The sequence below is a fragment of the Globicephala melas genome, chromosome 12 (genome assembly GCF_963455315.2).
Source record: "Globicephala melas chromosome 12, mGloMel1.2, whole genome shotgun sequence".
NCBI lineage: Eukaryota > Metazoa > Chordata > Mammalia > Artiodactyla > Delphinidae > Globicephala > Globicephala melas.
This window is the reverse complement of record NC_083325.1, coordinates 61,167,651-61,182,503: the sequence shown is the minus strand read 5'-3', so window position 1 is coordinate 61,182,503 and position 14,853 is coordinate 61,167,651. Positions and strand designations below refer to the sequence as shown.

At 47.4% G+C, this 14,853-nt stretch overlaps 1 protein-coding gene across 1 annotated transcript in view; it reads left to right on the top strand.

Moving 5' to 3' along the window:
- Positions 1–14,853, top strand: part of VIT (vitrin) — a 96,509-nt gene that overhangs the window by 49,350 nt on the left and 32,306 nt on the right. Inside the window, exons 6-10 of the mRNA XM_060309234.2 lie at positions 5,086–5,124; positions 8,422–8,471; positions 9,510–9,654; positions 12,132–12,176; positions 13,671–13,733. Coding sequence (XP_060165217.1) covers positions 5,086–5,124; positions 8,422–8,471; positions 9,510–9,654; positions 12,132–12,176; positions 13,671–13,733 — 342 coding nt within the window. The remainder of the gene's footprint in view (positions 1–5,085; positions 5,125–8,421; positions 8,472–9,509; positions 9,655–12,131; positions 12,177–13,670; positions 13,734–14,853) is intronic.

Here is a 14,853-nt window from a genome sequence, read left to right as displayed (position 1 = left end):
AGAGGGAGAATTGAAGATGCTCGCCTTGAAGACTGCAGGGTGGGGCCACAAGCCAAGGAATGCCAGCAGCCACCAGGAAATGGAAGAGACAGGGAGCAGATTCTACCTTAGAGCCTCTGGAGGGAGCTCAGTCCAGTGACACTGATTTCCAACTTTCAGCCTCCAGAACCGTGAGAGAATAAATTTCTGTTGTTTTAAGCCACTGAGCACATGGTAATTGTTAGCATCCCCAGGAAACTAATAGAGATGCACAGGTGTAGAAGTTGGCATACCTGCCATGGGTTCAGCAGACACAAGTGACTGGTGGCTGTTGTTCCCTCCCAGGGCTGCGGTGCCGTTCACTTTGGGGACCATGTTTTGTCTCCTTCTGGTGCAAACCCACGGTTCTCAATACAACGACAAGGCCCAGTGGGCCCCTTGTCCCCATGCCCTCAACCTAACAAATTCAGACTCGTTTAAAATTACGGAAACAATCTAAATCATCACACGGGGATGAAGAGCACAATTCAGAAGAATCATCTAGATGGTCCTTACCATCTAATTAGTTCCGATACCCCATTTTATAGCTGAGGAAACTGGGGTCCAGAGGAGTTAGTCGGCTAGTCATGAACCAAATGTAAACTAGAACATCTAAGACACATTGTCTGAAATGGTGAAAGACCTGAAAGTACGCCCTATCCCCAGGCCAACACTAACTGAAACAGCAAAAAAATACGTTCATGAACCATTGCTTCTGGTGTATGGAAAATTAATCTGACAGTTAATCATGTTTGGCCTTGTCTATGTTAATGTTGTTTTGAGCTGTCTTTTAAGTATTTTGCTATTTCATCTGTGGTTTGTTTATTGGCTTATTCCTCCATCCAGATTGTACATTGCTCCACAGCAGCTAGCACAGGACTTTGCTCATAGCTAGTGTTCAAGAAATATTTATTTCTGTCCTGAAGAGCCTACCATCTGTTTTGTAAGACCCAGTGTAATTCCACTTTCTTACAGGTGAGACCACAAAAGCCTATCAGAGCCCGTCAGCTCCAGGGACAACCGCACAGCCAGTCCCCCTGATGCAAGCACTGGGGACCACCGCAGTTGAAGGCACCCATACCACCTTGCCAAAGCCGCCCCCATCTGCAGGCTCTACCACCAGCAGCCTCAGACCACAGCCCGCGGGCCAGAGAAGCCAGGAGCTGGGTCAGTAGGTAGTCACTGTGTGTTGCCATGTGCTAGAAGAATGGAAGACTGGGTTTTTAGAGTTAGTAGCTCTGTCTGAATGCCTGTGTATGAGCCCATCTCCCACCTTTTAAGCTGGGCGAGGGGAGAGCGCCGGAGACCTGGGCCAGGGGTGTGTGTCATGCCCTCCCGGATTCAAGGGGTAAACCTGAGGCCAGTAATAATTCAGGACCAAGCTAAAGCTACGCAAACTATGTAGAAGGGACTTAATATAGATTTGAAAGTAGGACTGCTGTTAATCGTACTTGGGAAGGTAGGATATGATGTGAAACTTTCCCATTGCAAAATCCCCATTTCTCCAAAAGTTCAGTTGAAGGGATAATAGATTTCTATGTAGACACTGTTGGGTTTTGTTTTGTTTTAAGGGACAAACTGAATACTCCTGGAAGTCTTCAAATATTAGAAGCAAACAAAACAAAAAGAATCCCTTTAGGAAAAGCCAGATAGCTCACGTTTTTATTCCTTTTCTGATTGCTTTTTGTCTGCCCACTTGTATCCATTTCTTAAACCATGTTTTAGGTTTTACCAAAGTCCAGTTTATGGAATTAATCTCAGTATTACTTCAGATACGACCTTAGGAGCCCATCTGATAATCCAAACACCCGTTTTACACAGGCTTCTACACCAGGCTTCCTGGGCAATGAGCGCACCTATCTCAGCTCTAAAGGTCTTCTGGCAAGAGGGCGGGAAATTCTACAGCGGGAGTGTCCCTGTTGTCTCAGCTACTTTTTCCAAATATTTCCCACCTGGTGCCACTTTTTCCTCCTAGGAGGAAGCGCCCAGGACTCATTCTTTCAGCCTCACCTCCAGCTTCCTAACATCAGTGTCTTGTAACACGACCCCTTCCCCGCCTTCCATGTCAGAGCCCAGCTCTCTAGTCATCTTTCTATTCAACAAATCCAAACACTTTCAATGTGCTAGACATTCTTCTAAGCACCTGACAAATATTAACCTATTAAATCCTGAGAACAGTCCTAGAAAGTAGATACGTTACTTCTAATTTGACTAATTCATCGTACTGAGGAGGAAACCAAGGAGTAGGTCAGTGAGGCAATTGGTCCCCAGCCACACAGCTGGGAAGCAGCAGAGCCGAGATTCACCCCCAGCAGCCGGCTCTCCGTGAATCCCCTTGCAGGAGACATCCCTTCCATAAACGAACACCCGAGGCACTAACGATACGGCACAGGATCAGGGGCCTGACCTGCCTTGACATCAGTGGGGTGACAAGATTCGAGGGTCTTAGACACAGCCAATTCCCGCTGTGATCGCTAAGCAACAGTAACAGAACACAGTCCGTTCTCTCCCTGTGCCAGGCACCCTGTATGCATTATTTTATTTACTCTTCCCCAAAACTCTATGAAATAGGGAGTATTACTACTACACTGGATGAATGACTCATGGAAGAAGCTATAATATAAAGTCCCCAAATAAAAATACCATACAAATAATTTCTGAAATATATCAGACACTCCCCCACCATCTTGGTTCTTTCAAAGACTTTTGAGTAGCTGAGTGAGTGGATGTCTTCTTAGAGGATGTCAGTTTTTACATAACACATATAATTAAGCCCGGGGCATATTTATTTGGATACACCAGGAGCTTGGAAATCCTGTTACAAGTTGGACCTGTGCTTATGGAAAACCTCAAGCAACTCAAAGCAGTGGCCCCCAGCCTGGCAAAGCTTCCTTATTCCTGGCCTGGGGACAGGAGCTTTGGGCAGCAGCCTCGCAGCCCATCAGTGTTCACTCTTCATCCTGGTCCAGCACCCACGTCCATGCTGCCCCACAGACTGCTAGACAAATATGCAGGGCAAGCGCTCCGTGCAGCCTGTGCCCTAATTGCTAAGAAAGGAGCCAAACGGGGGAGGGAGGAAGGAAGAGAAGACTTTTTAAAATGCGTATGGCCTACTCAAAGGATTTTCTGTAGGAATGAAGAAGAGTGAAGACTAGTGTTTGAATGCCTATGTTTCTTTGAAAATAACAGCCTTATTGAGATACTTTTCACCTACCATACAATTCACCCCTTTAAAGTGCACAGTTCAATGGTTTTCAGTATACTCACAGGGTTGTGCGACTGTCACCACAGTCAGTTCTAGAATATTTTCATCACCCCAAAAAGAATCCCCACCCCCACTGATGGTCACTCACCGTGTCCCCCTAAGCCTTCCCTCCCCCAGCCCTGGACAACCACCAGTCTACTTTCATGAATGCCTGTCCTAGTGCTTGCCTACAGATATTCGCTGTGACATTTTAACCCAACCATATTAAATAATGTTTAATATATAGATAATTTCTTCAAATAGCTGAAAATATTCTGTTAATTATGAGAGCAACTCTTCTGCTGATGGACAAGCAAGTTGCTGTTGATGCATTTATGAAGTGGTTTTTTTCCTTTCATATACATGACTATAGTCAAAAGATTCTAGGGTTTCCCTGGTGGCACAGCGGTTGAGAGTTCGCCTGCCGATGCAGGGGACACGGGTTCGTGCCCCAGTCCGGGAGGATCCCACATGCCGCGGAGCGGCTGGGCCCGTGAGCCATGGCCGCTGAGCCTGCGCGTCCGGAGCCTGTGCTCCGCAACGGGAGAGGCCACAACAGTGAGAGGCCAGTGTACCGCAAAAAAAAAAAAAAAAAAAGATTCTAGAAGTGATTGTAGATAGGGCGTGCAAGCAAAACCTGATCCATCCGTTCATTCAAAACCAGCCTTTGCACTTACAGGAATATGTCCTAAGGTAATTATCAGCCAAAGTCGAAAGAAGCCTGGACGCAGATGTTGTTCATGATAGAAAAACAGATGGAGACGGTTTAATCGTCCATTGTCAGAACAGTTAAAGAAATTACTATACAGCTATTAAAACGTGCACTTACTGACAGAAGATTGGTCTGTGACAGGTTGTTAAGTCAAAGAAGCAGGCTACGAAACAGGATGGGTACCAATCTCATGTTTTATAATTATGTTTTTGCACATGAGAATATGTGCATAGAAAAAGGGATAGAACACTGTATACCAAAACTGTAAACCAGCCACTGCTGTATAGAGGGATTGCAGATGATTCCTTACTACCCATAGTGTATATTTTGACAGTCAGCCTGTGTTCGCTTTAGAATTAGAAAACAGAGCTATTTTGAGTTTGTGTCCAAATAACTGGAATGAAGACAAAGGGAATGAAAGTTATGGCAGATAGATTTGATTCTAAGAAAAACTGATATTTTCCCATGACCTCTTATCTCTTCCCTTCCATGAAACTTGGTTCTTTCCCTCAGCTGCTTTTTATGTGGTCCCCTTTCCCCGAAAATGGACTTTGCATCTCTCTTTACAGAATCTCCCATCTCCCTTCTCCCTTTTAAAGCCTTGCTGCAGAAAAATTGCCCAGTGAATAATGAATGCTGAAGTGTATTTGATTCTCCCACAGAGTAATTAAGGATAACCCATTGTGTACCCTTAAAAATGACTGAAAGCTAATGCTATTTGCATCAATACCATGTTAATGCAGTTTAAGCAAATTGCTAAATGTTAAGTGACATTTCTATTGAAGGATTACTTTAACCCCCTCAGGAGTGGCACAGCTGAATTATTGTAAGAATAATGAAGTATAAAGAAATATAGCACGTTAGTAAAAGATGCTTACTTGGACAGTTGTGAAGTACAAGGGTTACCGTTACCTGGAATTTTCAGTTAGTGTTTTGAGTTAAATCCTTTTTTTTTTTCATTTCAAGGCCTCCTCCAGGGCAGGTTCAGACCACCCAAGGACAAACTTTACCTTGGTTCTGACCTTGGTAATGTCTTGCTAGGACGGATCAAGGAAAGAATGAGAACAGTTAGATTAAAATTCATGCTCTGACCAGTCCAATGTTATTACAGATTTCTGGTCCACCACCACCTACACTAACAGCCAAAATAGCCCCTGAACTAATCCAGGTAAGAACCTGAACTCACCTTTCTAGCTACTGACGAAAGTTAAGCTTGTTTACATGGGGTTTGTCTTTCCAAATCCTTGTCATTTGACTCAGATTTGGACAGAAAGCATTAAACCAGATATGCCAACAAAAGATACTGCTCAAGGGCCCAACTTGTAAGGAAAGTAAGGAAGCCGTTAAATAAGCAAAGCTTTCACAATCGCCATTCCCCAAAGGCAATTTTGTGGAGGTTGTGATAGAAATTCCTAAGGATTCAGTAACTAGGCTCTTACAAACCTGAAAAGGGATACTCTCTCGGGTTTATACTTGAGGAACAAGGGTCAAAGAAAGAGAGAAATTTTTATCATTTCCCAGGAAAGGGCAGAGCCAATTTTGCCTGAGTAGTTCTGTGATATGGGGAACAGAAATACGTTCTCTCTCCAGGAATTCTCCTATGAATTACGACACTCCCTGGCTCCCCTTTCTGCACTTCGGTGTGCATCTCTTCAAGGTTTGGCCCAAGAACTGGGAATGCAGAGAGAAGAAACAAGTTCTCTTCTCTGAGATGCTGTTGAGGCCTGCAGAGATGAGAAAGAAAAATCTCACCCGGTTAGATGCTTTCCACAAACTCTGCTTGGGGCCTGGGCCATGAGTTGACAGACTTGAGAGACAATTTCCTTTGTAGCCTTGGGGCACTAGGAACAAGAAGAGTCCAGGCCTTTCTCTTGCTGGGGGATACCTGTCTGTCCTCCACGAGTTCGAAGAGTCCTAGAGACTGTGGGTTCTGTTTTGTTTTGATTCCAGATGGGAGGAGCGGCTCCACCGGGTCCCCTGGACAGGGCTAAGAGCTTCGATGGCTTCACAGTTGCACCGCTGGCAACGTACATGCCGCTGTTCAGGACAAAGGGCTTAAGGATCAGATCGCTGGGCAGGCCAAGGACTCCAAGGCCATTTTAGACCCTAACAGGCCCGTGGGACAGTTCAGGCAGCCAAGCCCGGGGCACTGCTTCCTCTAGTGCCCTTGGCCAGGATTTGTGCGTCCTCTGAAACCCCCAAAAGTAGAGCCAAGCACAGAAAGCTCGGCTGACTTCCAAGGCACTTTCATCAGGGGGCAAAACAAGAGAAAGCGGACTGCTGGTTCCATGTGAATCAACTGTAATCCCCCCGGGGATCCGAGGGCAGGATTCTCCCGAGCTGCTTTCCAGAAACCTGGCGAGGCTGCCCACTGCTTGCCGGCCCTGCTCTGCGGCACTTAACAAACACCTTCTCCCCGCACCTGCTGGCCTCTGCCGCTCACCTCCAGGTCATGCCAAGTTGTCTTAACTCTAATAAGCATCTGTTTGCTCTGTCCGTTCTCAGTGTGCCGAGAGTACGTCCCTGCCAGTCCAGACACCCAAGGGCTGTCAGGGGTTTGGGTCGGCTGGAGAGGCACCCCCCCGTGCCATCCCAGGACCCACCTCTGGGACATAGAGCAAGACCCAGACACACGTCGCCAATCAGACTCGGCTTGGGGGATGATGGCAACAAGGCGCTTCTTTGACCTCCAGCTCGTGTTCTTTCCTGCCCAGCAACCCAAAGCTGTTTTGAGCATTTGATCCCACTCCCCTTTTTTTTTTGCTGTACGCGGGCCTCTCACTGTTGTGGCCTCTCCCGTTGCGGAGCACAGGCTCCGGACGCGCAGGCTCAGCGGCCATGGCTCACGGGCCCAGCCGCTCCGCGGCATGTGGGATCCTCCCGGACCGGGGCACGAACCCGTGTCCCCTGCATCGGCAGGCGAACTCTCAACCACTGAGCCACCAGGGAAGCCCTGGTCCCACTCCCTTTTTATAACCCTTCATAACCTTCCCCCTGGGTCTGTAGCTCTGAGCCTCCCTTTCTCCTCCGTTCTCTTCACGCTCCAGTTATTAACGAAAGCTCTATCTCATTGACCGCACAGATGCTCCCAGCTCTTCTCACCCTCAAATCCTGCCCCTTTCTGTGGCTCCTCCCCCTCCACCGTCACCCCTGCAGCTTTGCTTTCAGTACCTCAGACCCTCCCGCGGACCCCCGCGTGCCCCTGCCTTGGGGCCCCTCCTCCCCCACGCCACACAGGCCTGGACAGTGGCGAAGCCCCACACTTGCTCCCGCAGGCGGGGGAGAACTCGCAGGCGGGGTCTTAGCTACTCTTCAACGGGCTCTCACTTCCCACATAATCATGCATTTCAGACAAGTCACCCAATTCCTCAGCTAGAAGATCAGCAGATCGTAGAATTGGAAAGAATTGTATAAAGGGCCTTTGATCTAATTTCCCACCAAACAAATGCATCCCTTATGGCGTGACAGAGACCTTTGCCCTGTGTAGGATAACTTCCCAGTCCCATTGTTAGACATACTATCTAGAACTTAAGCCTGCTGCTCCTAATTTTTCTAAACTACTACTTCTCAAAGTGTGGTCCGGGGACCTGCTTTCAGGCCTTCTGTGAGGCCCTCACTTCTCTGCGTACAGAACTGTGTGAGGCCAGATTTTCTTCATACCCTTCAACAAAAACGAGATTTCACCACAGATTGACTGCAGGAACTGATATCAGATTCTAGCTGCCTTCTATTATGTCAGACACTGAAGAAATGTGCCACTCTTCTCACTGAATGCTTTTGTTTCAGAAAGCATTTTTCATAAAAAATGTTAGAATAGATAGGTCTATTGTTATTTTTAAGTGAATAAATAGTAAAATAGATGGATAGTTAATACTCTTTCAGATGAAAGGCTGCACAGTTTTTTTTTTAAGATTTAATTAATTAATTAATTTATTTATTTAATTGGCTGCGTTGGGTCTTCCGTTGCTGTGCGCGGGCTTTCTCTAGTTGCAGTGAGCGGGGGCTATTCTTTGTTGCAGTGCGAGGGCTTCTCATTGCAGTGGCTTCTATTGTTGTGGAGCACAGGCTCTAGGCATGCAGGCTTCAGTAGTTGTGGCACACGGGCTTCAGTAGTTGTGGCTTACAGGCTCAGGAGCGCAGGTTCAGTAGTTGTGGCACACGGGCTTAGTTGCTCCGCGGCATGTGGGATCTTCCCGAACCAGGGCTCGAACCCGTGTCCCCTGCATTGGCAGGCGGATTCTTAACCACTGTACCACCAGGGAAGCCCTTTAATTTCTAATATGAGAAAAATCAGTAGATGTAGCCAACACAAACAGAGGCTCTTTGGGGGTCTCCAATATTTTTAAGGGCATAAATTTGCGAGCCTTTCAAATATATGAAAGTAGCCTTCATGTCCTCCGTTATGTCTCATCTTTTCTGGGATAAATTTCTCTCATCCCTCCGACAGGTCCTTATGTGACTCAGCATCACACCCTCGAGCTAAACCACAGTCTGTCAGTGAGTGGGAACAGAGCACACAGAGCAGGACACGATGCCTCAAGGGCTGTGCCCAGGGAATTGCCTCTCGCCCTAAACACTCTGGTTCCATGAAAACATCCCAAGTTCCTTGTGGGGGGGAGGTTCTGTCTCATCATCAGCTCATCTCCTACTGAACTGGCAATCACTCAAGTTCCCAGGGTCTTTTCTCAGGATTTCTACAGAAGCAGGTCACCCCAATCCTGTAGTCTTCTTGAATCTTAATTCTGTCATTGAATATACTAACAATCTTCCAACTTCTCTGTCATCCACCAAATTGATTAACATGCCACCTATCTCCCTTCCAGTGACTGATAAAATTACATCACATGGGACAGAATTTCATGAGCCCCATTAAATATCCCATCTGCGTTTAGGGCAAACCATTAACAGACCCAGGCAGCTATGTATGGACCTAATGATGTTGTCGTCAGCCTCAATATTTCATCCTCTCCTCCACGGGACACTGAACTTATGACCCCGAGTGATTCCTGCTTCCTCCTCCCACTATGCTTTCTGCCCACAGGTGTAACTTGACACGTCCCCGATTTAAGCCGCCACTTCCACTGCAGGGGAACTGTTCTTTAATTTAAAAAAAATTTACTGAGCGTACTATATGTCAAACACTATGCTGTTAGAACTACAAAGATGACTCAGATATTTTCAGATTCTAGAATTCTGGGGCCTCCTCCAGCCCCCATAGGCAGACCCCCGCCCCTCCTGCCGGGACCCTCTGAGACGGGACTAGAGTGACTGAAGCTAAACTCGGGGACTTTTCCTTGGAACCATCCTGCTGCTGCCTGGTTTCACGGTCCCATGAGTTCTGTTTGATCAGATAAGCTTCACTGGCCTGGAAACCTAACAGTGGAGTTGATGTTGTTTCCATGAGAAGAGGCTGCAAACAAATATTCCACACGGAGCTATGGAGGGAACCCACCTGTAAACCCGGGACTGCTGACGCATCGCCGGCGTGACAGCCCATGCCCAGGACCTCTGACTGTCCTCGGCCTTCTCTGACAGCCCTTGTGCGTCGGGCCGCAGGCACGAGGCTCCTTTGGCACAGCTGCAGCTGCTCTCCGAGTGCCCCCATCTCACCGCAGCCAGAGAAAGTTCTCCAAGGGAAATGTGCAGCCCTCGGGGCACGAAGCCGGGCCCCGGAAGGGAGGTGTGCAGAGTCCCCCGGCTCCAGAGGCTGCTGTCTCTCAGACGACCACCTCCTCCTAAAAACTGCACTGAGAGTCACCGGGGAGAAGCCGGGGGGCTAAAGGGTCACCTGTGCTTCTGCCCCATAAAATTTGAGAGCCCTAAGGGCCTCCCTTATAGGGGGCTCCCGCTTGGGTCCCGCTTGGCTGGTGACTTCCAGATGTGCAGGGAATAGAAGGAGCTGTAACCAGTGCAAAGGTCGTCACGGATCTTAAAACAGGAATGTTCTGGGCCCTCACGCTTCGTGTGCGTTACAGGTGTAGTTCCAGGCCTAGCTTTTCCGTGGCCTCACCCAGTACCCTGAGATGACCGTGACGCCTCCAGTGTGATAAACAGGTGGTGATTACGTGCGGGTGGAGCCTGCCTGCCTGGGCTTAACGTTCTGCTCTGCCACTCCCTGTGCCTCGGTTTCCTCACCTGTAAAGTGGGATCACAGCTGTACCTGACCCACAGGGTTATTGTGACTTAATCCTCAGAAGGAGCTTGGTCAGTGCGTGTTCAAAACCAATACCTCTCTTAGACACTGACTGTATCTAGAAGATGACTGAGCCAGGATTATCACAGAAATAATTAGCTGTTGTTTTACGAGCACCTTTTACACTTTTCAGAGTGATTTTATACACATTTACCTTCACGTGAGGCAGGGCAGGAGAAGTCCTTATGAGCTCGGCTTTACGCAGGAGAAAACTGGAGATCAGAGAAGGTAGGTTAGCCCCCCAGACCCCCAGCTAGTGTTTTGGTAGACTCAGGACGGGTCTTCTGACTTGTTTTCCCCACACCACGCCCTCAGACCTCAACACCAGAACACAAATGTTCTCACAAATCTACTTCTCATTACTACCAAATCCCAAAACACCAAGTCTGAGCTGTTCAAATATTTTTTCAGCCTTTGGCTTTTGGATGAAAGCGATTTGGTTCAAACTTGTCCCAAACAAATGAAAGTGTCATGAACAGAAGGACAGGCCTCCAGGACAGGAGTAAGAGGCCTGAAAATCCCTCATGTCAGAGAATTGTTTATCTCCTGCCAAAGTAACAGAGCCTCCAGCATTCTAATCTTTCCTCACATCCAAGGGTGCTGAAAGCCTAGGGCAAAAACTGAGACGTCACCAGCACCTTTTTTTAAGGAAAAGGGCAAAGCGCATATTTTTACCAGTAGGTGGCGATAGAGTAATGAGGTTAAAGAAGCTGAATGTTTAAACATATACGTCATAAATATTTTGAGTTTGGAGATCATCCCACCCAAACTGCTAATGTTACTCAAAAAGGAACTGAGGTTCCTCGAGGGCATGTGACTTGTGCAAGGTCCTACACCTGGTTAACGGCTGAGCCAAATTAAACTCAGTTCTCACCATTAACCCAGAACCTGCAAGAACACAGACTATCTTTCAAAATAGCCTGGTATCTTTTAATCATGCAAAGGAAAATATCACTTCACTTGAGTGTGTTAATAATTGCAGTGTGCTGGAAAGCTGATGGCCTTTAAGAAATGAAACAGTTTGTTATGCTCTCAGCCTTGAGAGCTAAAGGCAAGGGGAGAGGGGAGGGAATGGGAGAGGGAGAGAAACAGCCATTAGGGTGTCCTTACGAGGCTTCCTAATATGTTTGTGCTGCCTCTGAGCCCCTCCCAGCCATAATTCTCCAAAAGAGATCAGGGGGATTGGGTAAGAATCTCCCCTTCCCGACCACCGCTGCCACTTCATCAGCACAGGTTCTTGGTGAAGGGCATTAGACAGATAGGATGCCAGGTGCCACTTTGCTCTATTCTGCTTGAGGCACACCATGAGAAGCAGAGCCTCAGGAAATGAGTGTACTGCCTGCTCCCTGAAGGGGCCAGATTTTTTCTGTGTGGTTCCAAGGAAAGAAACACAAACAGATGGGTAAGGCAAACGTACCCAGAATGATGCTGGGCATATTCTGGGTGCTTATTGAGTGTGACGGGTAGATGGGTGGATGGAAGGATGGATGGATGGATAAAGATTTCATATTGATACAATGAAAAGTCTTCTCAAAGTCTCAATAGTCCAAGAAGAAATGCACTACTTTAGTTGCGAATGTAATGAGTTCCCTGTCTCTGGAGGGATCCAAGCACCAGCCAGCCACTCGCTTAGGTAGAGATGTTTTTGAAGCAGGTTAGGAGGTTGGTTCAAATTGAATGAGCTTTTAGGTCCCCTTGAATTCCAGGATTCCTATTATTCCGTGATTCTTGGTGCATAGGGAAAGGAAGAAAAGAGTAAAGATGTTTTCGTCTTTGGCTTTAAGAGCTTTAAATGAGAAAATCCCACAGATTTCAGGTTGCTTCATCCCAAAGTCTGGTCTCCTGCTTCTTTACTGAACTTTCTGCCACAGTTAGAAAACATTATCATCCTGGCAGTTCACTTGAGAGCTTCTGCCGGTTTCATCTAAGTAATGAGTTTCTTTCTTTTTAATTTTGAAAAGCAGGGGAACCTGAATTGTGGAAACCTGGATCGGTGCTTCTAGATGCAGGTAATTATGCAGCCCCTCCTCCTGGCCGTGACTAGATCAAGATTCGTACAGCAGGTGGCACAGAGACTAAGCTCAGCTAGAGAAGGCTTTCCAACAGTGTCACCTCCGACATTAGGGTCTGGTGACCATGTGAAGGGCCCACTGAAGCTCCTACAGGGAGGCCTGGGTAAGGGACAAGACTGGATCACTAAGAGGGAAGGAAATGTGAAGACAAAAAAGCAGAAGGGAGTGAGTTCCAGGCCCCCAAAATGGGTTAAACCCTCATTCCGTCTGGGAGCACACTTTGACTTCCTTCTGTTTCTTCTTCCTTCTTTGCAAGTGGGATTCGGGTTTTCCCTTCACATGAATGAATGTTGTTCCCTGTTTACTGTGTTAAGTGTTTGAAACTCCAACAGCAAATGCGGCCTTCTGACTCTTGGTTCAAGGGCAGATTTTGCTGGTGGGTTGGGGTTGGGGGGTGATGGAGGAAAGGACTCCGGCCTCTATTTCTTCCCCTCCCAGAGCTCCTGGATGAGAAATGCCATTCGTGAATTTTTTAAATGATGTGAGGAAGTGGGATGAGCAAGCTGACCTTTAATGGGAAGATGAACTCATGTGCTTTGCAAACTGGAAAAACTAACAAGCCAGGAGAAAGCTCACCCCAGCCAGGAGCGAGCAGAGCCCTTAGCACCTTCCTCCACTGGGGGAGACTCTCAATGGGCGCTACCCAGCATCCCAGAAACGGGGAGACTCACTTCTGGTTGGTGCTGCAAGTTTCACTCTGCCCAAGAAACTCATTGGCCTTACCAAGCCTAAAAAGACTCGTATTTATTGTCTTTATTTCCTTATATGATATATTTGTGAACTTGGCTCCCAGGTAAACAGCCCAAAGAAGACCCCTGAGGCTGAAATTCAACTCACATACACCCCCTCTCAAAGCCCTAAACCCTTTTGCATCTGTACTCTGGTCTCAGACTGCTGGAGGGGAAGGGAAGCATTATAGACCCTCTCATTTGAGTTGCTTGTGTCTCATCTCTTCCCCTCCAGTCTACACCCAACCCCCATTAGACTGTCCTCGGTCTCACTCATCTTTGTTCATCAACTCAGTCACTGAATGTTGATTGAGGACCACAGGAAAGGTTCACGTGATGAGTGAGACACGCGCCCCGACCTCAAGATTTTCAGAATTTTACAGAGGGATAATTTACACTGGCAAAGCGTTTAATGCTTTCAGATAAGGAGACTATGGCTGTCTCCTAACGGGCAGTAGGGGACCAATCTCAAGTCTCCTGACTTCAAATGCCTGTAAGCACCCAGGGGAGTACTGTGTCTCTAGTAGGCTGTCGGTAAGCATTCATTCTTCTCTCTTAAGATGGGGGTGTTATGGAGAAGAGCACACTTAGTAAGCCAAGCCCCCTGAGCTGAGTGTGAATATCCATTCTGTCCCCATCCCTGGGGTGAGGCCAGATGCTTCCTGTTCTTGTAAGTCACCAAAAGTTTTACTGCTCTTTCCAGGATTTGTTCCAAAAAAAGAATTAAGCACACAGTCTTTGGAGCCAGTATCCCAGGGAGATCCAAGTAAGTTAATTGACAACTAGAAACCCATAGTGGCTTTGACATCTGATCTGCTCTCTCTCCCCTCTCCCCACTCACTCCCACCCTAACCCGCCTCTCTCCTACCCTGGATCTATTTATCTCCTCTCTTCTGTCACTTTGTTCTAAGGGGAAAGGGAAGCTTTTGAAGGATTTACACTATCTATGTGCAAGAGGGGGAGAGGATCAGATGTTTAAAACATCGCTATGGCAACAGAGTGGGGTGGGGTGGGGCGACAAGGAGGATGAAAGGAGGAGACTCGCTTGCCAGCGAGGACAGTGGTCCAGCAGAGATGATGGTACACAGAGCTCAGAGAGGGAAGCGTAAATGGAGAGAAATGGGCAAATTCAAGAGATAGAGAAGGAAGAATCTAGAGGGTTAGAGGTAGAAGTGCAAGAGAGGGAGCCGTTAAAGATGATTTGGACAACTAGGGCAAATGGTGCTGCCATGAGGACCACTGGGGACCGAGCACATTGGGGCAGGAGAGTGTTTACATCTATCATCTTCTGTAAGACGTCTGGTCTAGCAGAGAGTTAACTACCCAGATCTGACATTCTGAAAGGACAGCCCAGCCAGAAATTTAGAGTTGGAAAATGATGAGCCATAGTTCAAAGCCAAAGCTGTCAGAACAGAAAATGTGACCTAGGGAGACAGGATAGAGTAAGAAGAAACGGACGACTTAAACCTGAAGACCTTTAAGACTAACTCGGTGGAAGAGAAGCCACCTGAGGATACCAGAAAGAAGGGACCAGAGAAAAAGAGGAAAACCAGGAGGGAGCTGTGTGTTGCAAGCCAAGGAGAGCACCTGCAAATTCTCCCAGAAAGTTGCGACAAGTCAGCCACCAATGGGGCTGTGAGTCTCAACTCACCTCTGGGTGAGAATCACCTGAAGACATTTTTTTTTACTTTTTTTTGGGGGTGGGGCGTGGACCATTTTTAAAGTCTTTATTGAATTTGTTGCAATACTGCTACTGTTTTATGTTTTGGTTTTTTGGCCGCAAGGCATGTGGGATCTTAGCTCCCCGACCAGGGATGAAACCCACAACCCCGGCATTGGAAAGCGACGTCTTAACCACTGGACCGCCAGGGAAGTCCCACCTGAAG